The sequence below is a fragment of the Arvicola amphibius genome, chromosome 3, assembly GCF_903992535.2.
Source record: "Arvicola amphibius chromosome 3, mArvAmp1.2, whole genome shotgun sequence".
Lineage (NCBI taxonomy): Eukaryota > Metazoa > Chordata > Mammalia > Rodentia > Cricetidae > Arvicola > Arvicola amphibius.
In genome coordinates, this window is record NC_052049.1 from 51,234,193 (window position 1) to 51,261,745 (window position 27,553).

At 45.7% G+C, this 27,553-nt stretch overlaps 2 protein-coding genes across 2 annotated transcripts in view; one reads left to right on the top strand and one right to left on the bottom strand.

The window, feature by feature from the left end:
• Positions 1 to 17,736, top strand: part of Ankdd1b (ankyrin repeat and death domain containing 1B) — a 60,775-nt gene extending 43,039 nt beyond the window's left edge. Inside the window, exons 10-16 of the mRNA XM_038324309.1 lie at positions 1,079 to 1,177; positions 4,327 to 4,425; positions 6,268 to 6,272; positions 9,476 to 9,566; positions 13,772 to 13,973; positions 16,153 to 16,284; positions 17,675 to 17,736. Coding sequence (XP_038180237.1) covers positions 1,079 to 1,177; positions 4,327 to 4,425; positions 6,268 to 6,272; positions 9,476 to 9,566; positions 13,772 to 13,973; positions 16,153 to 16,284; positions 17,675 to 17,736 — 690 coding nt within the window. The remainder of the gene's footprint in view (positions 1 to 1,078; positions 1,178 to 4,326; positions 4,426 to 6,267; positions 6,273 to 9,475; positions 9,567 to 13,771; positions 13,974 to 16,152; positions 16,285 to 17,674) is intronic.
• A 2,836-nt stretch (positions 17,737 to 20,572) lies between these two features.
• Poc5 (POC5 centriolar protein) overlaps positions 20,573 to 27,553 on the bottom strand; it is a 31,077-nt gene continuing 24,096 nt past the window's right edge. Inside the window, 2 exon segments of the mRNA XM_038324313.1 lie at positions 20,573 to 20,955; positions 23,734 to 23,910. Coding sequence (XP_038180241.1) covers positions 20,809 to 20,955; positions 23,734 to 23,910 — 324 coding nt within the window. The 3' untranslated portion in view covers positions 20,573 to 20,808.

Consider the following 27,553-nt stretch of genomic DNA (forward strand, 5'->3'; position numbering starts at 1 on the left):
GCGGGTAGCCTCTTTGGAGGAGGAGGCAGACACCAGCCAGGGATCAAGGGAACTGAGTGTGGCTTGCATCTGGTCAGGAAATGCTGACCGCGTGTACATTTCCGCTTTTGCGGCCACTCCTTTTGTCCTTTGGCTCTTGAAGACTTGGCGAAGTCCTCAGCGGAGACCTCCTGAGACTTCCTTGTCCAGTTCTTCAAGGAAGCCTCTTCTAGCTCCCAGAGGGTCAGCCCTCCCTGCTCCTCTCGCCACTTCTGCGCATTTGACATTTCCTCTAAGGCACTTAAACTTTGAAACTAAATAGCTGTGTGACTGACTTAAAAGAAAGGAAGGGAGGGAGGGAGGAGGGGAGGGAGGGAAGGAGGGAAGGAGGAAGGGAGGGAGGGAGGGAAAGAGGGAAGAAAGAAAGACTATTCCTAGGTGTGATAAAGGAGTAAGTTTATTATAGTTATGTGGAAAAGCATAGCCAGAGGCAGAGACATCTGGGAGAGTCCAGAGTGGACATAACCAGACTGAGCTGGGCCATGTGAGGGGAGGAGGAGAGGAAGGGAGAGGAAAGAGAGGAGAACCTGGTGCAGCAGCCAGGAGGCCCAAAGATTCAAAAGGGACAGGTAACCAGGTAACCAAAATGGCTGTATTATATAGGGAAGAGCAGCCCAGCCCCTTGGATTGGAGATTTCAGGGTCGGGGTGGAGTATACCAGCCAGGAGGACCCTGGAAATGTGGGTACTGAGGGTTGCTGGGACAACCAGGTGGCCAGTGTCTTCTCTGCTATGTTAAATAGACATGCAGCTGTTTGTACCAGGTTTGAAACCTCACAATGACTTCATTAAAAAGATAAATCTCTAACTCCTGAAGAGCCGGGTCTATAGTAGGTGCTTGTTTGTTATATATGCCCAGAATGACCAACACCCTGGGGATGGTGAGGATTGCTGAAGGCTTGCTTCCTGTAGGTCCCCCACTGCGATGGACAGTTTTAATTCTCAGAGATCTTCAGTGATGGCTAAAATGGATTGCTTCAGGATTTGAATACCAAAGCTGGATGTTTTTGGATTCGCATTTTTTTTCTTCTTTTCTGCAGCCTCAGGAGTCCCCTCTTCACTTAGCAGTTATCAACAACCACCCAACAGTGGTAAACAGCTTATTAAGTGCTCAGTATGACGTTAACGTCTTGGATCAGGTAAGCTGAGCAGGCAGGAGCCGGGACACTCTGTTCTCTTGCGTTTCAGCCCGGAATTGCTAGGTTTCAACAGGGAGTTCTGCTTAGATTCAAGGTGCCCACAAAACTTCTAGGAGGGAACGTAGACATCCTTTTTTCATCTCGCTATTTCTGTAACCAGCACCCTGTCCCCACACTTCCGCTTTCTGCAGAGGCAAAAACCCGGATTCTGCGGGTGTGTAATCAAGGCGTTCGTTTTTAAAAGGACTAGCCAGGGCTTTGGATAAACAGTGCCAAGGCAAATTGCCAGAAGCTCTTTAAATCAAAAGCCACTCCTACAGTGTGAAATGTTGTTCTTGGCCTAAAGCCGGTCCCCGTAAGAAGGAAGCTTTGTTTCCACGCTAAGTGTCTTCTATGCCAGAAGGCAAAAAAGACTCTTCGAATTAAAACAAACAAATAAAAAGATCACCAGGTATTCAGTGAACTGGGGCAGAATCAAATAACCCATAAAAGTCACCCGTGGCCTGCTGGAGTTGGAACCCAGTGGAGCAACAAACAATGATCTCCTGTTGCCTCGGGGAGCTGCTCCCATTCAGGGGCTGCAGGCAGGAGGAAGCCTGGCTTGGGGGCGGAGCCACGCGAAGCGTCCTTTTCCAGACAATCTCCCACCTGCACCCTCTAGGTCAGGGGGAAGCCATCACGTGAGGCACACCTGTCAGCATTTCCTCACCTACTGAATCAGCATGACTTGATCCCTTCAGGTCTCAGCCAGCTCCGGTCTCTTAGTTAATTTTTCACCTGAGCAGAAGGGACATTTCGCTGCCCTCCCTCCCTCGCTCCCTCCCTTTGGAGTGCCTCCCTCTTTTGTGTTGCATTAGCCTACAAGCCGAGGCCAGAACTCCCTGGTTATTAAATGTATTTGCAGAGTCACACTTGTTTCAAATCTTTCCTAAAGTGAAAACCTTTTGCTAAATAGACAATGCCGCTTTGCCTTCATGGGTGATTTTGGCTTCTACAGAACTGGCTTCATCCCCCTCTAGGGAAGAAATGTTTGTCATGCCTGCTGATCCGATACACAACTAGACTTTATCAGTTCAAACTTATTGTTATATCAGTAATATACGTACAAAATTTTAAAAAAATCATATTTTTTACATAAAGTATATAGAATTAGAACGTATAAATATGGTCTAAAAAGGTAGTTGTTCTTTTGGCCCCAGTAAAGAAAGTTAATGCTTGTTTTGGTGTTTCCTGTAACCCGGACCTAGAGCGGTATTGTCAAAGCAGGCTTCTGTTGAAATAGCACACTTGGACCTGTGTCCTGTCGTACCTTCGATAGGTTTTTCAGTTCGCCTGTAGGGTGATGAGCACCCCCAGAGAGGCCCACTGCCATCTGCTGGTGGCCTTTACTAGTTCAGCAACCTGGCTTTGCCTTTTTTGGTAGGAAGAGAACTTGTGCTTCAGGCTCCTGTGTAGTACTTGCCTGGAGAAGTGGCTTTCTCAGCCTGGTGGAGGAGTGGGTATAGATCACATCCAGGTTCCTGTCTGCCTAGACATCCTCACATCATTCCTTTCAATAGAAGGTCAGGGTGGTGATCTTTTGTTTACGTGGGTTACACGTTTATCTTCTCGGTAGAAAGCGGTCACTCCGTTAGGAAGTTAGTAATCTTTCACTCCTTCATACACACTGATGTGGAAACGGGGAAGAGCATCAAAAGGCAGTAAAATAACCTTTAGTCTCCATCTAGACGTCACCATTTTTAACATTAGCAATGATTTTTTTTCTCATTTTCTGTGCATTTATAGATTAAGCTTAGCCAGATATCCTGTCTTTTCTCCTAAAGCTTTTTAAAAAGAATTTGTTTTCATTTTATGTGCATTGGTGTTTTGCCTGCATATCTGTCTGTGGGACTCCTGGAACTGGAGTCACAGACAGCTGAGAGCTGCCATGTGGGTGCTGGGAATTGAACCCAGGACCTCTGGAATAAACAGCCAGTGGTCTTAACCACTGAGCCATCTCTCCAGGCCCCTCCTAAAACTTTTACTATTGTGTCATAGTTTTCCCTTTATATGAATCTCTGAAGCCATTTTGTTACAGTGAAATGCATGCCATTACTTACCATTTGAAGTATTTTTAAGTGTGCAGTTCTGTTACATCACAGAACTTCCCCTTTCCCACTCCCCGCCCCTGGAAACCACCATCCTTCCTGTCTTTATGAGTTTGTCAACTCTATGTACCTTGTGCTGAAAAAAAAAATGGACCTCAAACTTCTGGGCTTAAGGAGTCCTCCTGCATTAGCCACCCACGCAGCTCTGACTACAGTTCCATGACCACACACTGAGGTTGATTTAAAAGTTGCCAAATGTTCCTATATGTTTATATATATAGTTTAATGTCTCATTACCAAACATGTAACTGCACGAGATGGGGTGCAGTAAAGAAACCACTGACGTGACAAACACCATTACTGAGAAAGGTTTTTATTGTGAATAAGAGGGAGAGGGAACAGCCGGAAGCATCTGGGAGAATCCAGAGCAGACTGGACATGGCCAGGGCTGTCTGCTAGAGAGCGTAGTCGGGAATAGTACAGATAGCTAGAGAGAATCACGAGAGATAGAGAATAGGGAATTGCTAGAGAACAAGGGGATAGCAAGGGAGATAGATAGGAGAGCAATAAAGAGTGGGGGTGGGCAAACCATGTGGGTTAAAAGGCGGACAAATGGGGGTGGTGGTGGTGGTGGTGGTGGTGGGAAGGGCCGGGAAAGGTGGTACTGAGGGAGCCTGGAGGCCAACAGGGGTTTTGATAAGCTGAAAGGCCCCAAAGGTAGCCCTTTGTCCCTTCTGCCAGAGATAAGGGAAATGACTCCTTTTGACAGAGGGGAACCTGTTTCACCAGTTCCTAAGGACTGCTGGCTTATCTAGCCTCCAGAAATCCTTCTATAGTCCAGCTTGAGCTCATTTGTGGATGTTTGGCCTGTGACCTAATGGGAACTTCCTCTTGTCTTTCAATATTTTAAATTCTGCTGCAATAACTGTGCCCTACATCCACATGAGGATACATGCTTTCACCCATCCTCCACCCCCGCCCTGCCCCATAAGCCTGTTCGGCATGTGCATGGCGTGCTCTCCTGCATGTGCCTCCATGACAGTTTCACATCTCTTGTGGTAGAGGCAGCAGACCCCTCTGCATGTTGCCGCTGATCTTGGAAATGTGGAGCTGGTGGAGATACTGCTGAAGGCCGGCTGTGACCTGAAAATCACCGACAAGGTAATGGCTCTGTGTTCACTCTTTCCAGAGGTGGAGCTGTGACCTCCCTATTGGCTGCCATGGAAACAGGAACATTAGCCTTCCTGTGTGTGTAGCACATGGAGGCCAGTGGTTATTTATTTGTGTGTGTGTATGTGTGCAGCACATGGAGGCCAATGGTGAATGTTAGGACTGCTCTCTACCCTATTTTTTAAAACAGGATCTCTCATTGAAACTGGATTTTGCAATTAAGTTAGACTGGTTGGCCAGCAAGCTCCAGGAATCTACTGTCTCCATCTCCCCAGTCCTGGGGTTACAGGGACAAGCCTTTTTACAATGTTTGCTTGCATGGCAAACACTTCACTAATTGAGCCACCTTCCCAGCCCTACATTTGTTTTTGATGATAACCCTTTTAAATGATATTTTTGCGATATTTTATTAATTCTTTGAGAATTTCATACAATGTTATAGGCAGAACTTTCTGTCCTGTCAGCCTGCTTCCCAATAACCACAAAGAGGCTTAATATTAATTTTAGAAGCTCGACCAATAGCTCAGGCTTTTTACTAGCTAACTCTTGAATTTTAAATTAACCCATTTCTATTTATCTACATTCTTCCATGTGGTGTTACCTCTCTTTCATCTCGCACATCCTGTTTCCCTTCAGTGTCTGGCTGGTGTCTCCTCTGACTTCACCCTTCTTCTTCCCAGTGTCCCTAGTCTGGTTCTCCTGCCTAACTTTGTTCAGTCCAGCTATTGGCCAGTCAGCTTCTTTATTAAACCAACCACAGCGACAATATTCACACGGTTTAAGGAATATTCCACACAAAGTCTTTTGGAGATTTTTCACTTTTGCCAATTGTTCTCCTTATCATCTCCAACCTCTCATCCACGCCCACAAAATTTCTAGATTGCCTCTTCCTCCTCCTTCTTTTCTTTCTTCATTGAGTCCAGTTTGCGTTGACCAGCTAAGTGGGTTTTGGGCTGGCCCTGGCTTGTGGTCTGTCACATCATTGAAGAAAATTGGCTCATTCCTTTATTTTAAAAAAGTTCTACCTATGAATTTAGGAATATATATTATAGGCAGACAGTGGAGGCACACTCCTTTAATCCCAGTACTTAGAAGGGAGAGGCAGGCAGATCTCTGAGTTTGAGGCCAGTCTGGTCAAGTTCAGATGGAGGAAAGGGAAGGGAGGAAATGACTTACATCTCAATTTTGACTGAGATCTGTCTATAAGAATTATTATTCAAAGCCAGGTGGTGGTGGCGCACGCCTTTAATCCCAGCACTTGGGGGGGCAGAGGCAGGCGGATCTCTGTGAGTTTGAGGCCAGCCTGGTCTACAAGAGCTAGTTCCAAGAACAGGCTCCAAAGCAACAGAGAAACCCTGTCTTGAAAAAACATATATATATATTTTAAATGACAAAAATATCTGGGTCTGGGTGTGTATGTGTGTTTGTGTATTGGCCTGAGATGATGTGAGGACTCTTCCTATACACTTCTTCCTTAGTCTTTGAGGCTAGGCCTGTCAATCAAACCCAGAAACCTAGATCCCTGATACTGCTAGTCTTACTAGTCACTTAGCTCTGGGGGATCCTCCACCTCTGCTTTCTGAGGCCAGCATTACACATGAGTTGCCGTGCCTGCATGGTGTTTACTGGTGTTCCAGTGATCTTTGGTCCACTTGCTTTCACAGCCGCTGAGCCATTTCCCAAGCTGTGTAGCCTAGACTGGCTTGAACTGGAGATTCCCCTGTCTCAGTTGTTAGCTTCACTGATTCACCATACACCTGACCATTCTTTTGTCTTCTGAAGACAGCAGTGACGTACCTGTGTGCATACCCTTCTTCACTGAGCTCTCTTGAGCAGGGGTCGTCTTTAAGGGTCAGCACATGGAGAGGTGTTGGCAAGCTCTCCTTAAAGGAGTGCTCACATGTCCAACCTCATTGTTTATGCTTTTCACATTTCTCTCTCTCTCTCTCTCTCTCTCTCTCTCTCTCTCTCTCTCTCTCTCTCTTTCTCTTTCTCTCTCTCTCTGTGTGTGTGTGTGTGCACGCATGGTCTCAACCATGGCACTGAGCACATGATGTCAGCGCTTCTCTTGTATCCTTTGTATCCTCCCCTCGTTCTGTGGATGTGTGGGCTCAGGCACTTGTAAAAAGCCTGAATCAAGTTGGTCTCTCCTGGTCCTCCTCCAGGGCTACCTGGGCTGGGAAAGTTGGTTCAGAACAAATAAACAGTTAATAGTATGTGCTTGCTAAGCTAGTAACGTGTGCATACCAGTTCCTTTTTACAGCACAGAGCACCAAAGTGCCTTTATCAAACACAGTACACCCCTTCCAGTCCTGGGGATAGAATCCAGGGCCTGGCCCTTGTTAGGCAATTGCTCTGCCACTGAGCTATATCCCCAGCCCAAAGTTGGCCATTTTCCTTTCTGGTTTTTACCTTCCCGGATCTCAGTTTGTTTCCTCACTGGTTCTGCGATTCATAGTCAGGAGCCGATACATGTATGATCTGAGGTCATGGTGTATTTTACTTTTCTGTCAGGATTTTTTTTTCAGTCATAAAAGTAACACAAGCAGTGGAGAATGTGGTAAACATTGAACAGCGTAGGAAACACGGGCACCTGGGGCTTTGGCTTGGGTGGAATGCCGGTCGGTCCCCAGACGTAGCTGCTTGGCTTCATTAGCATTCAGCCATGGTTTTTTCCCATTCAGTCTTTCAGAGTAACTGATCACGTTCACACTCCTTTCCTCCTGGGCAGTTTGGTGGGTGGAGGCTCTGTAGGAATTCTTGTTGGGCCCCTCGTGTGCTCCTGGGCTGACTAGTCCAGTTGTCAAGGTCAACACTACCAAAAGCCTAGGCTTGCGAGCCCTCAGGAGGATCTTCCCCATTTTCTCTTCTCCTTTGCTCCTTTATTCTGAGGGCCTGGCCTAAGGCAGGCACTGGTACACATTTACCTAATGGATAAGCACTGCCCTTTCTAGCTGCTCCCAAAAGTAAGTGTTTCTCCGACTGTGTGAAGGACTGGATGGGTAGCTTGGCATGGTGACACAGGCCTTTGATCTCAGCACTCTGGAGTAAGAGCCAGACTGGTCTCTGGGAGTTTGTGGCCAGCCTGGTCTACCTAGCAAATTCTAGAGTTTCAGGCTAACGAGGCTTGCATAGTGAGATGCTAGAGAGAGGGGTAGGGACGACGGTGGGGGGGGGGTCATAAAGGAGCCAAAAGAGAAGCTTGATGAAAGTCTAACTTGGGGGTCGAAAAGCTCTTGGCCTCCGTCTGCCTCGCTGTCAAGGGCAGATGGCACCTCCACTCCAGTGTGCTGTTCCTTAAGAAAAATTTCTCCAGCTTGAATGTTCTGACTTTTAGAATACTGCCTTCCCAAAATAGGCTAATTATGGTGATTCAAATGGCTTTACAAGGCAGAATGCAGACAGTATGCAATTAGAGCCTTGCTAAATGCCTGCAAAATGCAATTCTTCCTAATTTCATTACCAGTTCTGCTCACAGGCTGATTGTGTTCAGCCCCCGACTTCCCAACTCACCCAGGTCTTAGCGCCGGCCCTGAAAACCATATCAGTTGTGTTGGTGGGGAACTGACTGTACTTGTTGCCGCTATCCAGACATGTAAGAGTTATTGAGAGAAGTTTCTGGATCTTCAGGGTTAGAAACACAAGTTTCTAACATCGCATTTTTTTCTCCAGTTTTTTCTATTTATTTATCTTTAGAGTTCCTGAGTGACTGTGCCTTGGGTCATTTGAAATGCAAATAAGGGGCCCAGAGAGATAGCTGGGTAAGCAGAGTGGCTGTCTTGGAAGCTTGAGGACCTGAGTCTCCTAGCTGGTATCCACAAAGACGTGAGGGCATGGTGCCATGCATTTATAAGCCCAGTGTGGTGAGGGAGAGACAAGGGGCATCCCTGGGGCTTGCTGGCCAGCCAGTCTAGTTTTAATGGGTAAACCCCAGGCCAGTAAGAGACCCTGTCTCAAAGGAGGTGCTACGTGCTTCTAAAGATAATACTAAGGTTGTCTTCTGGCTTCTGCATGAATGCTCATACATGAACATGGGCACATATATGCACTAAAAAAAAAACTTTTTAAAATGTGCATTGGTGTTTTGCCATGGGTGTTGGGTCCCCTGGAATTGGAGTTACAGTCAGTGGTGAGCTGACATGTGGTTCCTGGGACTTGAACCCGGGTTCTCTGGAAGAGCAGCCAGTGCTCTTAATCACTGAGCCGTCTCTCCAGCCCCTGTACATGCAGTTGCTGTAGCAAATACAAACCAGCCTCCTTTGTCAAGAAAGTATGTGTAGATGCAGAAATAGAAACTGTGTACTGCACACAATCAAGGGGCTCAGCTTGTGAAGACACGCTCTCTGGCTGCTGCTGAGACAGCCATCACAAGCAAGGTTCACCTCTTGAAATTCGTGTAAGATGAGACTCAGGCTTCCGGTAGCATACATCCCAAGTTATGTCCAGATCAGTCCTTTCTTATTCATCCAGTTTGGCTAAAACTGGAATACTTCAACATCATTTAGAGGCAGTATGTTCTAAAAGACAGCACTCCTTGTTGGCAGCCTGTGAGCTGAATAGTCTACAATGAACTGTGTTGTTATCATTGACATTGTTCTTGGACCCAGCCCTTCTCTGTCTCATTACATCATCCTCTTCCAAATGAGGCTTCCATTTCCTGATGGAAAGTGGCTGCCCAGCTTCCCGCTGTCAGCATTCCCCTTGGGAATGGGAGGAACGAAAGGAAGAAGTCATCTTTCCTCTCTTTGAAAATCTTTCCCAGGAAAAGAATGTGCCTTTGCATACCGTCGGCCAGAATGCAGGCCTCCACCCTGACCGCCACGAGGCTAGGAAATGTTCATGGTGGCACACTTGAAGGGGTCTATCAGTGCTCATGGGGACACCTGGTGTAATTGCAGAGACCCTGCAGTGACTAAGAACTAGTCCTTAGTTCACTAGCAGGTGGCAGAGTAGGGATCTGGGTGCAGTCCTATGGTCGAGAAGCTGGAGCTCCTGTCTATCAGGCAATATCAACTCCCCACCCCCTCTTTTAATTTAGCAGGGAAACTGCCCTGGCTGTGGCTGCCAGGAGCCACCACAGCCTCGTCGTGGATATGCTCATTAAAGCCGAGAGGTACCATGCCTGGAGAGAGGTAAGAAAAGCCAGTTCCAGCCAAATCGTGGGCTCTTTTGGCAACCCTTGCTCAGTACAACGATGACTGTCCCTATTTATGGGATGGACAGTGTGTCTGTCCTCTTCCCTCTTTCTCTGTGGGCATCGGTAGTCAAGACCTGAGGATGTGGGCCAGGGCAGCCTCATCGATGGCAGTAATGCTGGCCTAGCATGCCATTCTCTGATGGCTTGACTCCACTTTGATCTCTGTCTCATGGTCTCTTGCACTGACCTTGTCACAGACGCTCCAATGATGGCACACATGGGAAGTATTTGGAGCTCTCCTGGCTCTGCCAGTTTTGCTGTACCCTGATGCTGGCTTTGCTGGCACTCAAATATTCCTGGACAACACAAACTTTGAACACAACAAATTTTATCTCTAAGTGAGTTTTTATTTTATCTTTCTTTCCTCTGATTGCCTGTCAGTCACACATCTAGCAGACCCGTCCTTCCCTCCAAGATTCAGGTCTGTGCCTTCAGGCAAGATGCTCAGACCCAAAACACCAGCCCCAACTCTAGGCCTATGCTGTTTCCGCAGTTTTCCCTCCTAGGTACATGGCTTATCCTGGGCCCATGTGTCATGCAGGCATACATGTCTACACAGCTTGGGTGTCTACTGTAGAGAGGTTACAAACCTGGATTGTTGTCATTGGCCAAACCTGGGATAGCCCTTCCTTTTTAAATCCATAAAGCAAGAATGTTTACTGTCTATTTCCCCTTCATAAGCCAGCTTGGTAATCTAAATATACAGTCAAATGTCAGTCGATGACAAGGAAACTTGAGACATGTCATCAGGCAATGTGATCATTGTGTCAATACCACTGAGCACTCTTACATAGGCCACACACCTAGGTCTGTTTAGCCACTGTCACATATGTGGTCCATGATGATCCACATAGCTATGTAGCTCATGACTGAAGTCTTTCAATGGCTACACAGCTTCCTTGCAACTGCTCTTGCATGTAGAACGATAAAGTCTGTTTCACCTACAAAACAACAGTTTCTTATATACAAGTAGAATTCTGTTTAATCTTCCTCCTCTGACTTATTTTTATTGTTCCTCTTTTGTTTTCTTGCTTCTTTATCCTTCCCTTCATTTTCTTAATCATCTTTATGCACTAAAGACTCAGGTTGGCTTTCTCTTGTTCTTTAAGTGGTTTTCTACACTCACTTTGAAAAATCATGCTGTTCAATGTCTTTTTTTTTCTTTTTTCTTTTTTTGGTTTTTCAAGACAGGGTTTCTCTGTATAGTTTTAGAGTCTGTCCTGGAACTCACTCATGTAGACCAGGCTGGTCTTGAACTCACAGAGATCCACCTGCCTCTGCCTCCTGAGTGCTGGGATTAAAGGCGTGCACTACTACCAATCCATTTATTTTTTTAATGCCTGTTAGCAGCCTCATATTCTTTTGGATAGATGACGATCAATAATTTTTGCACCAAGTGGACCCTTCTTTTCTTGAGGTTTGTAATACTGGGAAAACTTACTTTTAACTAAGTAGCATTAATTTCTTTTTCCTCTTGTTTAAAGCTATCAAAATTTTTATTATTTATTTTTTTAAGATATTTTTCATTAATCAAACAGTTTATATCCAGATTTAGTACAAAATAATCACCAGATACAAAGTCTGAAGAGGTAATTTGAACTTTTCTTTATATCGACTTACATATGTTATGTGCACACATCCCATTAAATTGTTAGATATTGTGTCTATTTATACATGTATATATTTAACCACATGTACATGCCATTTAAATTACCTATCTGTTGTATCCACGTGCATAGTTAACTGTCATCCATCCTTATATTCAGTGTCAGAGGCAAAGGCATGGCTCTGCTGTTGTTTCTGTCCAGCGTGGATACCTCAGGCTGCTACCGGGAAGCTTAAGTGATTCCTTTCCTCCTCTCGCCTCACTGGGGTCCTGGGGTTACAGATGAGGCACCAGGGCAAGCAGCATCTTCTAAAGTGGGCTCCAGGGATCAAACTCAAGTTGTCACGCTTGTGCAGCAATCACTTTTAGTGGCTTGTCAGCCACTGTCTTAGGCTTTTTACCCTCCGCCACTTCTGCTGCACCAGCAATTGGGTCACTGGGGCTTTCCCAGTCCCCTGCTCTTGCCTATAGATGCCCGAGTGTCCACCCTGCCCCATGCTAGAATGCAAATGCAAGATTCTCTAAGAAATAAAAATGCATAGAGTGGAGATGAATGCAGAGTGGGCCTGAGCTCTTCTCTTCTCCCGCTGTTTGAGGTTTTGATCTCACTGGGTGTGTCGTTTTACGAGAAGGAATGGGGAAGGAGAGAAGAGTCTTAGGATTCCTGCAGCATGCATTGTGACAGCAAAGCCAGGAGCTTGGAGAGGCCTGCGTTTCAAGTCTTGGGAACAGTTGTGGGGGCCTCACACCTCCCATTCTATCCCGGTTTCTGCACCAACACCAGCAGAAGGCCTTTCCCTGCTCCTTGGCTGAGATCCCCAGGGGTGTGCAGAGGTTTCTGGAGGTGATGAGGGCTGAGTGCAGGCCTATTAAATTCTCAAAACTCTTGAAAGGCAGGATCCCATACTCTTTGCCCATTTCCCTCTCGCCTGGCATTAGCTCCCATCCTGTTTTTTAGAGTATCTTTCATTAAGATTCACTTTTATTAACTGGAAGACTAAATAGAAGTCATTCCACATGAAAAAGGAGGCGAGATAGGATGTCTCAACTAAACCTTTCGGTGAGTCCTGTCTTCCATTCCTTTACCAGAGCTGTAATCTTCTGCCGTCCTAAATGGCGCATGTATGGTGTGCAGCTGCTTTTCCTTCCGACACTCTTTCCTCTAATGCTTTAGAGAGGTTGATCCGGAAAGACCGTGGCACCTCCCACCATGGAGACAGAAGCAGCTTAGAAAGGACAGAAATCCAAGAAAGCTGTCTAGGTGCAGTGCTGTTGGGCTTAGCATGGCGAAATGACAGCTACTTCGTTCTGGTCACCACCCTGCCTCCCTACTCCCTGTCTTACTCTAGTCTACTTTGCCCTACCCTGCCCCACCCTACCTTACCCAACTTTACTACCCTACCCTCCACTGCCCTCCCCTCCCCTGTCCTGCTCTCCCCTGCCCTCCCCTCCCCTACCTTACCCTCCCCTCCCCTCCCCTGCCCTACCTTACCCAACTTTACTACCCTACCCTCCACTGCCCTCCCCTACCCTGTCCTGCCCTCCCCTCCCCTACCTTACCTTACCCTACCCTACCCTGCCCTACCTTACCCAACTTTACTACCCTACCCTCCACTGCCCTCCCCTACCCTGTCCTGCCCTCCCCTCCCCTACCTTACTTAACCTACCCTACCCTGCCCTACCTTACCCAACTTTAATACCCATCCTACATTGGCCCTAACCTACCTGTCCTGCCCTCCTACTTACCCTACCCTAATACCCTACCCTACACTGCTCTACACTGCCCTATCCTACCTATACCCTGTCTTGCCCTACCACTACCCAACCACTGCCCTACACTACCCTGCCCTCCCCTACCCTACACTGCCCTACCCTACCCTGGCCCTGATCTACCCTATCCTACACTATCCTGCCCTACCTCTGCCTTGCCTGCATTGCCCTACCCTGCCTACACTGCCCTAACCCTCTCCTACCTTACCCTACCCTACGCTGCCCTACCCTACACTGCCCTACCCTACCCTGCCCTACACTGCCCTACCCTATCCCATCCCTGACCCTAGCACCTACCCTACCTACCTGAGTTAAGCTTCCAGTCTCTCCTCACACTTAGAATGTGCAGAAAGAAGAGCCATGAGGTTTTATTAAGGATGTATCCAATCTGAATTCCACTGAGGTGTCAATGAGAAAATCAAATACACCGAAGACTAAAGACTAAAGAGGGCCCAGTGTTGAGAGTGAGGTCATTAGAGCCATGGTTTGTAATGTTTCACTTGCCAGCATGTCCCCTCTGTTCTCGTTGGAAGTGGGCAAATGCCAGTCAGCAACACAGACACAGCACTGCAGAATCCCTCACATTTGCCGTTTCAGACACAACACTCACGCTTTTTATTCCAGACATTTCTGTCCAATTTGGATGACAAAAGATGATCTAGGACAGATTAGAAAGTCTCAGCTACTGCTTGCCCAAATACTCGTGACGTATGGTAGCAAGCGAGCACGCTGTAAATAACCGGCTACAGCGCGTTTCCATTTAGGCGCACCCTGAGAGCACTCAGGGCTCGGCAGGACGAGCTACACTGACATTCAAGCAGGACCACAGTCTGGAGACCAGGCACATCCGCACGCTCCTCTGGAACCTGGCCTACCGACAGCTGAAGGAGAAGGACTGGCAGCGGCTGGCCCGCTTGTGGAACTTTTCAGAGGACCAGATCAGAGCCATTGAGGAGCAGTGGTCAGGTGAGTGGGGACCAGAGCACATGGACAGGAAGGCATTCAGAGTTAGGGGCAGCAGCCCTCCCTTCATTTCAAGTAAGTGCCCAGTGTACACAACAGGCCAGGGATCACGGTAAAAATGGAAGTTAGCTTGGTTAAGTCAGCACCGGTGGTTGGCAATTTGGCAGAAAGCTAAACTCCCGAGAATCTGCAGTCAGATACCCTGGCAAAGGTTGACTACTCTGGCCTAAAAGAGAAATGAAGGCTTCACAATTGAGTGGGAACCAAAGAGGTGAGGCTACATACAAAGCCTGGTATCCCTGTGGAATGCCAGTCTGCCTTCCCACCAAAATCTGCAGCTTGTCTTGCCATAGAAAAGGTCACTGCTGAAGCTTCTGCCCAGGAAGAAGCCCCCTACCATGTTGGGGGAAGTGTGGGGAGGACACCATCTGTATACACACACACACACACACACACACACACACACACACACACACGCACAATCTCACCAGTATGGCATTAACACTCACTATCTAATCGTATTTTTTTAAATGTATTTATTTATTTATTATGTATACAATATTCTGTGTGCTTGTTTGCCTGAAGGCCAGAAGAGGGCACCAGACCTCATTACAGATGGTTGTGAGCCACCATGTGGTTGCTGGGAATTGAACTCAGACCATTTGGAAGAGCAGGGCAATGCTCTTAACCGCTGAGAGCCATCTCTCCAGCCCCCTATCTAATCGTATTTTAATATCTTCTTGAGGCAACTGGTATCGGGAAGTTTGTGGGATTTTGAGCGAATAATGTTGGGTATAATGTTGTTTGGTTATTGAAGACACAACCAATAAGTACATGTAGTTCTTCAATTCATTGACAATACAACAACAATAGATGTTGGTACTGAAGAAGAATTAGTTTTTTGAGGAGCACATTCTTTCTGCCAAGGCTCATTTTGTATCATCTGCCCCATGGGCCTAGTGTGTGTTTGTAACTGTGACTGTCCAAAGTGACAACAGATGTGTCTTCTTATTTCCAACACCTCTCCTAGCCCCTCAGGATTAGCTCTCAGGGTATTTACAGGATGAATAATCTTGATCTGAGTTACAGACCTGCTGAATTGTGTAGCATGAATAATAAAAACCCAGAGACAGATATTGAGGTTCAAGCTGAAGATCAGAAAAGCAAAGCAGCCAAATCACTGGGGAGCTCTTACCTCTACCAAGGCTCAGACAAAGGGGCGACCCTGTTCTCAGTGTGACTGCAGGTGGCAATGCTCTCCACCAAACCCTAGGCTGCATGGATACTGCACTGAGCTCCTGCCTTAGATTCCTCTCTAGTGCTGGGACTAAAGGCGTGTCATCCCAAGTGCTGGGAACAAAGGTGTGAGCTCTGTTTCTCTTTTAAAACTAATTCACTCTCGCTATGCCAGAGTGGCTTTTGAATCACAGAGTTCCACCTGCCTCTGTCTCCCCGAGTGCTGGGATTAAAAGTGTGGCCACCACTGCCTGTCCTCCGTGGCTAACTAGTGGCTTAGGTGTGTGTCTAATTAGTGGCTTAGTGTGTTTACGCCTAACGTGTGGCTTAGCTCTTAACTAGGTGTGAGGCTAGCTAGTGGCTTAGCTCTGCACTCTGATCTTCAGGCAAGCTTCATTTGTTAGATTATGAACGAAATATCAGTACAGAGCTGGAGCGGTTGTATGGCACATGCTTGCTGCCCAGATTCACAGGGCACTGGGGAACTTGTCATACGGTGTACTGTCATTCAAACCCATTGACTCCAAACATCTGCATTCGCACAAGATGCCCAGGGAAAACACGTACTTTGAGTCTGACCTGCTAGAAGACTTCATATCTTCATATCTGTAGGTACTGTCATCTCCAGGCAGGCATCAAAGCCCTTCAGTCCCTTATAGCTCCCCACCTCCCTGTGTGTCCCATAGAGTTGTTAGGATGGCCAAGCGGTCTAAGGGTACATTCAGGCGTGTCGCAGAATAGAGGGAGCAGGCCAGGCTGTTTCTCAAAGGGTGGTCACCGTAGCACAGTATCAGGGAGGAATGGCAAGCGCTTCCTCCCTTCACGGGGCTTTTGACCTGCGAGATCTGGGAGGAGGAAGGGACGGACAATAGCAGTCATTTAGAAACGTGTCGGAACGAGGCATCAGTGTGTGGTACCTCACTCTGGCCTCTTATCCCGGACACAGGAAACAAGAGCTTCCGTGAGCACGGCTACAGGGCTCTGCTCATCTGGCTGCACGGGGCCCTGATGACACAGCCCGACCCCGCCAAGCAGCTGGACGAGGCGCTGGTGAGTGCAGGATTCCCAGAGTCAGCTGGTGAGTTAGTTTGCCACAAACCCACCCAGATAAATCCCTTCTCCCCTCAATGGCGGGCAGGCCCTACTCCCTGAATTTGGCAGCAGTCTGATAAGGGGTGGTTGTGGCCAAACAGCACACGAAGCTGTGGAAGGGGCTTATGGGCACGATGCAGCTTCTGCCTTGGTTAAGCCAATCAGCAATCCTCAGCACGGCATTTGAACCAAGTGTGGGGTATCGGTGTTCCGGTGGACAGGTAGGATGGGGCACGGATGCTCAACCACCTTCCGCAACCCAAAACTCTTCTCCACAACTGAGCAAGAATTCTCCTGCTCCCAAAGCGGCTCGCTCCTATTGGCAAACTCCACCCACTTAGTGGTTGTGAAAATGTGTGTTCTCCAGGTAGAAAGCAGAGTAGCACAGACTGCTGCTTCGCCAGTTAAGGCTATTACAGAAAATCACCCTCTCCCCCCATGTTGTCAGGGAACATTCTTTGAAAGCATCAGTGAGTTAGTAATGACAGCTGCTGAAGGAAAAGGTGGAGAGGCCTCTGCCATGGTTTTTCTGGAGGCAGTTCCACCTAGAGCTGACCACATGCCTGCCTCATTCTGGCACCTGGACCAGCATTGTTTCAAGCAGGAACAGGAATGATGAATACTACAGATACCTACATTGCAGGACACTAGCCTCCTAACACGAGGTCCTGCAACTTTAAACATGTTCTTTCCAATCAAAGCACACCTATGCAGTCTCTGAGGGAAGACTACGGCAGTGTGAGGAAGTGGTTAGGGCTGTGTTGTCAGGGCTTGCCTTGGCTCCAGCGCTGCCATCTTTAGCAGGCTCTATAACCACACCGCATCAGTGTGCCCATTCTGAACGAGGGAAGAAAGTAACATCCGTTTCTAAAGGTTGGTGCGGATGAAATGAATGGTGCCTGGAACACAGTAAACTACATTTAGTATCAGCTGTTGTTCTCAAATGTGGGTGCTGGTTAATTTTTATGTCAATTTGACACAAGCTGGAGTCATCTAAGGGGAACCTCAATTGAGAAAATGTCTCCATAAGACCTGGTTGTAAGGCATTTTCTTAATTAGTGATATGGGAGGGCCAAGCCCATTGTGAGTGGTGCCACCCCAAGGCTGGTGGTCCTGGGTTCTGTAAGAAAGCAGGTTGAGCAAGCCATGGGGAGCAAGCCAGTAAGCAGCACCCCTCCATGGCCTCTACAGTAGCTCCTGACTCCAGGTTCCTGCTAGGTTTGGAGTTCTCGCCTTGACTTCCCTCAATGGACTGTGTGATTCAGGATATGTAATCCACATAAACGTTTTCTTCCTCAAATTGCTCTTAGTTATGATGTTTTATTGCGGCAATAGCAACCCTAAGATAATTATCCTGTTTTTCTTTTTTTTTCCAGGAAAGATTCGTCAGTTCGAAGGTAAAACTGACCCAAGCTCCAAGAAATGTGCAGTCTCCTAAGCTGAAGAAACAATTCCAATGGCTTCCCAGTCCGCATTCAGGTTGACTGTGGTTTCCGATGGCTACAGCCACCTCCCAGCAGTCGATTTCCTGGTCCAAAGATGCTGTTCCTCCAGGATGGAGGTGAACACACCACCTTCTCACTGCTCCAGCCTCACGCTGGAGGCAAACTGTGTGACTTTCCTCTGTCATTTGATGTACATGCAGAAGAGCACAGCTCTGTACAAGCTTAGAATCCACACGGATGGTGGGAGCAGCATGGCAGCACACACAAAAGCAGGGCTGGGAGATTCGGCTTTGAAACTGGATGCTTGGCTGAGAGCAGTGGGCAGGTTAACATTACTGATGTTTTAAGATCTGTGGCTTCCTTTTCTGATAAGACAGAACATTTCCTCCAGAGATTGGGAGGGAGATGAAGGGGAAACACCCGTGATACCTGACAGCAAGCCAGTGGGATGTAAGGCATAAACTCTTATCTTTGTGGAGAAGCTGCCTGTGGAAATCCACACACTGCTGGCTTTACACCACACAAGTGTAGTCTATTACGCAGAAAGAAAAAGAAACACACCAGTAATTTTTAAACCCGTCGTGATCTAAATATGGGTAATTTTAACTCTTGGTACTTTCCGGCACATCTGATTTTGCTCACAACAATCAAGCACTGCCTTCTGTAACCTGGGAAAGTTACGAAAGGTACCAGTTTTCATCACTGCATACCTACCTACCTAGAGTCCAACTCCGACTCTGAGTCTGGAAAAGCTGGTAAGGCAATCACAGGCAATTATTCCATTAATTTAGTTTCAAGTATTTTTCTTACAGTGATTGTAAATGGCCCATGTAATGCTAGGAATGTTTAAAACAGGCAATATATTCACAAGATCCCAACATTTTAAAAAAGTATTAAATAAAAAGTCCCATCCCAGTTTGTTCTTGAGTTTGGCCACACCAAGGCTAGCATTCTCCTTCCAACCTAACCTCTGCATGTAAAATAAGTACAAAATGCATACTTACTATAGAGTGTTTCCATCAGGCTTGTGCTATTTAACTTAGGCCAGTATGAATTATTTGGTGATTTGGATAACACGCAATTCTAGAGTTAACAATGCCTATAATAGTCCTAGTTACATCAACTTGCACTAGTATGTCCATATGACCTGGCTTGCATACTGAAAACCTAGTTAGTCCGGGCTTCTCAAAGGTCCAGCCTAGACCACAATTTCAATAGAAAGTGAACATGAAGCTGAGGAGCAAGGTGAGGATATGCTACCAAATTGGCTCCACTTGGTGTCAAGTTTGGCTATCTGATCCAAGACGGGATGGATGAATGCATCTCAGGGCAGTTCACATAGGAGAGGGAGGAGGAGGAATTGATCTATGTTATGGTGTGTTTTAAAGACTTAAAAATGTGTTTTGACTGTATGTATGTATGTACATATGCATTCCTGGTGCCTGTGCAGGCCAGAGGAGCTACAAACGGTTTGAAGCTGCCAAGTGGGTGCTGGGAACTGAACTAGGTTCCTCTGCAGGAGCAGTGTGTACTCAGCGGTTGAGTCATGTCTCGAGCTGCACAGTGGGGACTTTTATTCTGGTCACATGAGTGGTCTCTTAAGGCAGCCTACCATTCCTCTTGGCTCTGTTGGGTGGAGAGGGCAGTTCTGGGGAGCATGCCCACAGGAAAGGTGTGAGAGGAGGTGCTGCAGCTTGCTATTCACAAAACTTACAAGCCCAAGGAGTGGGCTTTTGCTATGGTAGTAGCTGGACCATTGCCTGGTACGTCTATAATTCAGAAAAGTCTTAAGTACTTGTTATAATATGGAATCATGTTTGCCTATATCACATTTAGTCTCTGTAGTGTGAGGCAGCAAGAAAAGTGACTTTTATAATAAAATGAGAGAGCACAGAAGCAGATCATGCTCAAACTGGTAAAGGCTTCAGATGATCAAAACCACACATATCAGAAAGTAGAGGCCCAGATGGACTTAGCACCTGCTCATATATTCCATAAGTACAGTGTCGTCAGGAAAGGAAGTACATCTGCTTACATCACAGATGAGGATCCTGAAATCCATTTAATTAAATGTTTGGCCCCAGAAAACAGAGTATGGAAGAAAACTGCAGTTTTTTCTCTAACGTCAGTTCTGTCCAGATGGTCTATTTCCTTCCTTCCTTCCTTCCTTCCTTCCTTCCTTCCTTCCTTCCTTCCTTCCTTCCTTCCTTCCTTCCTTCCTTCTTCTCTCTTCCCTCCCTCTCCTTCCCTCTCTCTTCCTTGAGTCAGGGTTTCTCTACATAGCCATGGCTGTCCTGGAACTCACTATGTAGATCAGGCTGGCCTTGAACTCATAAGAGATCCACCTACCTCTGCCTCTCCTGTGGTGGGATTCAAGGCATGTGGCACCAATCTGGCCAGCCATTGGGAAGCTTGCAGATCTGCAGGGCACTTACTCCTGTGCAGCACATGTGTGGATGTGCAGAAAGGAGGAGGCAGGCTCAATGCTGCAGGCCCCACTAGGGTGAGAGAGAAGAAGGAAAGCAGGGTCATCCCAGCAGGGAGTTTCACAGATGTTGACTGTCTCCCTCAGGGTTTGACTGCAGAGTCCTAGAGATGAAGACCAATACACTGAAGGCAGAAAAAGCTGTGTTTAGAAATATCACTGTGACTCTTGGTCTTTATTTAAAAATTCAGATAGCTTCTATTTGTTTTAGTAATGACTAAGTTCTCTGTCCAAGTTTTGTGTAAATTATGGTTCAGTAACAGTGGAAATATTCCCTTTTAGAAATAATGTACAGAAAAAGATTTACACCCTTCAACAATGCAAGTAGTGGTAGGCTAGACATGTTTAAAATCAAGGTTTTTTTTTATTAAAAAGTTATACTTAATTGTTTAAATAAAAATAACATTAAAATAATCTCTACATATAATTACAAAGGATGGGAAAGTATCTTATAATTCTGAAAAGATGAACATGATGTGTCCATGATGTTCTAAACAGTACAGAAAAGTCAAAACAAACAACTTCTGCTCCCAGTCAAGTCCTCAGAGGAATGAAGAGACCGAGTGTGAACACTGCCAGTCTAGTCAACCACTTTTATGGACTGAACACTAGAGAGAGATTGGGTGTGGGATGGCCTGGCTCCGAGAGACCTAGAGGTTGGGATGCCGCCACCTTCAGGATGGATGGTCCGTGGGTACTTGGCAGCAGCTGCCTGAGGAATGGTTTGCTGTAAAGATAAGAGGCTGCTTTAATAATCTGAGAGAGTAGATGCGAAGCATCATTTCATCACCTACACCCCAACACCAACAGGCATCTGACATCCCACAGATACCACAGATACTGGGTGGTGTTGCCACTCAAACAGACACAGTGAAGCCCTTCTCTAAAAGGAACCCATATTTCAACAACCCACATTTGACACCAGAGCCCTGGGAATCATTGCTCTATGATGTCTAAGAGGAAAAGGTCTATAGAGGCCAAGGACAGAAAAGGACTTCGGTGTCTGGATGAGAGTCAGCTCTACATCATTCACCCCTTATTCTATCGAGCCCAGGCCTTGCTTCAAGCCATGCTGAAATAGACCTCAGATTTCACTTGGGAGCAGACCCAACATTTTATAGTTGGCTCCCCAGAAGATAAGTGGCTCCCTTAATATCGCTTTCCTTCAGTGGGGTCTGGCTTTGTAGCCCACCCTGGACTCAGACTTGTGATCCACCTGCCCAGGCTCCAGAATGTTGGGAATATGGGACATCCACCACACCTGGTTGGGTCACACTGTCCTAAACAAGGAAAGAACTGGACGTGGAGGACTAACAGACACTGAGGAGAAGGTGATCTGCACGCCAGTTCAAAGCTCAGGAGAACAGAGACATGAGTGCTAAAGAATTAAAGCCAGGGCAGAGCAGACAGTCTATGTATGTGATACGTAAAATATGCACTGTGTATATACATAGGTGGTAGCCATACGTACATATGAAAACCAGTTAAGACTTTATTGTACCTGTGACAATGTCTTAGTGGCTGGCAGGGGATTTGTATCAGGTTATGTTCTTAGTCATGTCCACAGATTTTTATTATAGGAGCTTCCATTTGCAAAATTATCTTTAAAATATTTCAAGTACAATTTTATGTATTAGGGACAGGGGTGACGGCTCAGGAGGAAGAAGACCTGGGTTTGGTTGCCAGCACTCACATAGTGGATCACAAGAATGGCTTCTGTGGACACCAGGCATACATGTGCTGCACAGACATATATGTAGGCAAAACATTCATACACGTAAAATTTGTAAGAATGCATTTAGCCAATATATTTACCATGTATTTAAAAGACTGCATAATAAAACAGGGTCCTCATGTCCAATTCTGTCTTAAAAGTGAGAACTCCTCTATGGAGAAGTGGAAAGTAACCTCCCTTCTTAAGGTATCTTATACAGATGTTTCTCCAACTATAAACAGCTGGATAACTATTACAAATGGGAGAGTTTTATAGCTGGCATGAAATTTTAGTTGACAAGTATTAAATATGACATGATTTATCAAAGCTGTTTCTCCTTGAGGATGGGTAAAAGGAACTGTAGGAAGAGATTAGAGTTCCCACGGGCATTGTGATCTACAAAATATGGAAGAACACACAATTAGCCCTGGAAGCAAGTGATGGACAAAGGAGTTACAAACAGATCCATGCTTTATTGGCAATGATGGTTTCTGCCAGTTTTAGATCTTGATTCCCAGGAAACACTTCAAATAGCACAGAGGCCCACAACTGTCACATGACAAAATCTAAGCAAGGATGGAAGGGTTTTTCCATCTCTGACTCATGGCCCATATTCCACGCCTGCTGAATAGCAGGAGAGAACAGGTAAAGAGAATTTCTAAGATTCTAGTTACTCAAATGCAGGTCTGAATGTTTTTTGATTGAGGCTTAACCTGAATTCAGGGAAATTAAGGAAAACAGGAAAGGATGATGTAATATTAGGAGAAAAGGAATTGATAAAAGTAGATAAAATTCTACTCCATCACAACAAGAAGCTGATATAAAACAAGTTCAGTCTGGGAAAGAATGGAGAAATTATGTGATTTTATTTTCATTCAATAAAAAACTTAAATAAGAAAAAAGATTCTACTCCCTCAATTTCTTTATTCTCTAAAACACTAGGGCTGGAGAGACAGCCCGGAGCACCTGTTGCTCTTCCAAAGGACCCAGGTTCAATTCCTGGCACCCACATGGCAGCTCACAACCATCTGTAACTCCAGTTCCAGGGGCTCTGATGCCCTCTTCTGGATCAGGCATACATGTGGTGCACAGACATACATGCAAACAAACACTCAAAGATTAGAAAAGGAAGCAAAACCTCGCGTTCCTTTCCAGTGAGCCATGGTTCCTAATGGTTCCGCGGTCTCCACAGCACCCTGCACACGTCATTACTTCTGGATTATCTCATTTAATCCTGGATTCTGACAATGTTCCAGAAGCTCAGTACTCTCACCAACCCCATTTCACAGAAGAGAAAGTGGAGGCTTGACTATCTGACTTGAGTCTCTGTCCAGGTGCAGCAAGTGGAAGGAACAACTGGGATGTTCTCACTTGCCTGTTGCTTCAAGTCTGTGCGTCTTTCCTTATACCTTATGCATTTCTTGCAACTCAGCACCTTTAATACAGATGCGCTAGATACACTACTGAAGGAGACTGGGAAATACAAGGGCAAGGGTGAGCGCTCTAACGTAGGACACTGTCTTCTAATCAACACCTGCTGCATGAAGAGTCGGTCTACCAGCAAATCATTTTTCTTTTCTTTTTACATGAAATCTTTACAGTTTACTGCTTTAGCAGTCGATATAACGGATTACCTTTTCTCTTTGATGATTTTTATGCCATTTGGAATAAACATCTTCCTTACCAGAAGAAAATTTTAAGTATGATTGATGGCAACAATGACCAGCTGTGAATGTCGGGGTTGATTAGGGGACAAACTCACGAGGAGAAAGACTTCCTGACAGGACTTACCACTGTGACTGGATGATGTTTCTCCACAACGACTGAGCTCATGGGAGGAGAAACTCCCATGATAGCCAAACTGCTGTTGACTCTAGTTTTGGAAGCAAAATCACACCGACCCGTGATCCGCGCAGTAATCGTCTTCCCAGCTTTCTGCTGTGCTGAGGTCACAACTCTTGGTATGTACTATAAAACAAACCAAAGGTCCAGTTGGAGGAAGAGCCACTGCACAATTTACATGACTTGGCTGTGTAACTTTCAAAGAAAACACACAGCACTTAAAAGCTAATGAGACAAAAAGGCAAAACAAAACCTCAATATTCCCAAATTCCCAAATATTCCTCTAAATATGTCAACTCTCTAAAACCCTTATTTTGAAATGACAGGTTCCCAGGAAGTATCCCTTTGTCCTCTTAGGTTCCTGCAAAGATCAAGTCCTACTGGAAGTCAAGCACACTGACACCAGCACAATGGTGCTGCAGGAGATCTACACACACCCGTGCTATTTCTTACACGCAGAGTCCTTACTGCCACCGAGTTCACCCCATCACACAGACCACCCCCTGCCCACTCTCCCTTCTCCCCACTCATCCTCCATAAAACCACCACTTGGTGCGGTATGACTTTAATCCTACATGGAATTATCATCATTACACATATGCTTTTGTTCTGCTTAAAAACTTTAACAATATGTTTCACAAACACAGAAACCTAAAATAATTTGTAAAGAACGATTTCACATGACAGACTAGTTCTTTTACTCTGTTCTCTTCCTATTACATTTAGTAAATTTTTTTTGTAAAAACACTTTGTTATTTTTGTAGAGATACTAAAAGAATGGGATGATCATATCAAAACACAACTTCAACATTTAAAGCTTTTATTTGTTACTACTAGATGATATTGAAAAGATTGCATGCATATCAAGAGTGATGTATAATTTCCTTTTATCACTGTCAATTAAATAAATGCTCCACTCAGTGTAAGGGAATATGCTTTGATTTAACTTGTACTGCTTCATTAATGTTTCATATATATATTGCTGCTTGTTAGCTCTTTAACTGTGGGTCAGAACTGGAAAGGACGGTTGCTATTAAAACAATATAATGGCTCCAAATCCTGGGCAGGGTGGTGTGAATGTGCGCGTCAGCACCTGGGAGGCTAAGGCGGGAAGACCACAAGTTTCAGGTATTCTCTTTCTCCCTTGCTCTCTCTCACAGACACACACAGACAGACACACACACACACGCCCTAGCATCATCTGGGCTGGGAGTATTACTGAGTGGTTTTGGAATGCCATGAGTGGACCCCTGGGTCTGATTCCTAGCTCTACAAACAAGCATTTTTAATAGTTCCTGTTGGGTACTGACTTCATTTAAGGACTGCAGAAACTTACCTAGTCATATAAACATTACGTATTTCCTTCCTTCCTCGGATGTTCAATCTGCATGTGATAATGCTTGTACATACACATGCAGAAGCCAGAGAGGCTGCGTGCCTCTCTGTTGCTCTCAGACCTGCTGCTCTGAGACAGGGTCTCACTGAACAGACGCACACTGTTCATTTAGGCTCACTGCCCGACCACTGAGTTCCCAGGATCCAGCTATCCGTCTCCTTGCCCACCTACACACCCCATGCTGGAGTTACAGGCATGTACATCATGCCCGACTTTTTGGAAAATAAGTGTTAGGATTTGGAAATAGGTCCTCAAGTACTTTTTCTGGCTGAGTCATCTCCCCAGGCCTGTGTTTCACTTTTCAGCATCCACAGTCTTTGATCTTATCATTAGCCCTTCTTGAGGGAGAAAATGATCCATTTAGGATAGCTGCAGTACTTATGTTCCCTGACATGTACTCATTTTGGTGTGACTGAAAATGCCATGTGAAGTATTAATCTAAATGCATGTTTTTTCCTCAATAGTTCTTCCAAAAGCATTGATTAAACACTGGTCCTTTCCCCATTGGGCCTATCCAAGGTTCTCTGTCTGCATCCAGTTGCAGACGATCAGAGCTGTCTACTGAATCATGGAGAGGCAAATCAAGGAGACTTGGCTCTGGGGAAATTAAAACAACCCAGAGGAAAACAACATTTAATAGGGTTGTCCAATTCCTTAAAGAATCTGCAAAGAATTTATTATAGTTCTGTAAAAACCCAAGAAAGGCAAAAATGAAGTAATTAATTATAGGAACAAAAAACATGCTGGAAGAAAATGTCATATACATCCAAGGCTTAGCTATATTTACACAAGAATCTCAAGTGCTGATTTAATTTAAAGCTGGAATAGCTATGTCTAAACATGAGCACACAGGAAGGGGGTGGCAGAAGGCTATGATGGTGTCACAGCTCAACCCTTCATCTACAGGAGGAAGGCAACAGAAAATGATGCAGATTAATAAATTTAAGATAATGACAGAACACACTGTTCAAGAAAAGGCGATAGAAACAAACAGCTAACAGCTTGGGGAAGGGGATTTGGAGGACTGTTGCTGAAAACATAGAGACTGCTTTTGAAATTAGTGATATATGGATCTTATGTATTTGTGCAAAGATGTTCACAGGGCTGCAAACATGGCTCAGTGGTTAAGCATATGGATTGCTCTTCAGAGGAACTGAGTTGAAATCCCAGCACCCAAATCAGAGGCATATAAACACCTGTAATCTAGCTCCAGGAGGACCTGACACTTCCAGCCTCTGCAGGCACCCTGCCCCCCAACTCACACTTAAAAACAATAAAAACAGGCCAGGCTGTGGTGGTGGCGGTGGCATACACCTTTAATCCCAGCAGTTGTGAGGCAGAGGCAGGTGGATCTCTGTGAGTTCGAGGTCAGCCTGGTCTTCAAGAGCTAGTTCCAGGACAGGCTCCAAAGCCACAGAGAAACGAAAACAAAAACAAATTAAGAAAAGATGTGTGCAAATGTTTTGTGGACTAAATTCATGTTTCTATCATCAGGAATTCATATATGATACATATTTATAACATACACATCAGCAAACGTGAGGTATAGAATATTTTGTGAATGAATGAAGATTATTTTTTTGGGAGAGTGGCAATTAGGGATTAAACCTATGATTCACGTATGCCAGGGATTTATTCCGCCAGTAAACTGGGCCCCAACTCCAAATGAGGAATCATAAATGCTATTTTAGAAATAAAATTAATAGCCGACAAGAAAATCCCCTGAAGATGTGAATCAGCTCAATGCTAGAGCACTTGTGTATTGAGCCCTGGGTGTGATTCGTAGCAGTGGGGAAAAAAATCTCAATAACCAAAGCCTTGCCAAGTACTGAAGACTGGGGTAGAAGTGAGCCTCCATCACCTGAAGGTGATAACCACGCCCTCCACAGCAGCTCATTTCACGTGGAGAGGGAGGGATGCATGACAACCCAGACAAGTTTGGAATGACAAACACCAGAGCAGCCAGCAAATACAGATAGAGGATCAACTACCCCAATCCAGATAAGAACTGCTTTCGACTGCCTCAGGAGATGACGAGAGGACATCTGCTGAAGACACACATAGAGATTCCACCACAGTCACAGTGGCACGGGTTGTCGCCATTGGTCTGTCACTTGCTAACTGTATTGTGTTTACAGGAAGTAAAGGCTGGGGATGGTGCGGTTCTTAACAGCACCTCCTGTTCCTGCTCTCAGCACTGTAGTGGCTGACTTACAACCACCTAGAACTCTAGCCCCAGGGGCTCAGATGCCTTCTTTTGGCCAATATGGGCATTCCCTGACACCATACAAATTTATAAGATACTTATGTAGCCCAAATAGTCTAAGCTGGTGAAAAAAGAGCTGTCTTTAAAAGGCATAAGGCTGTTTTAGA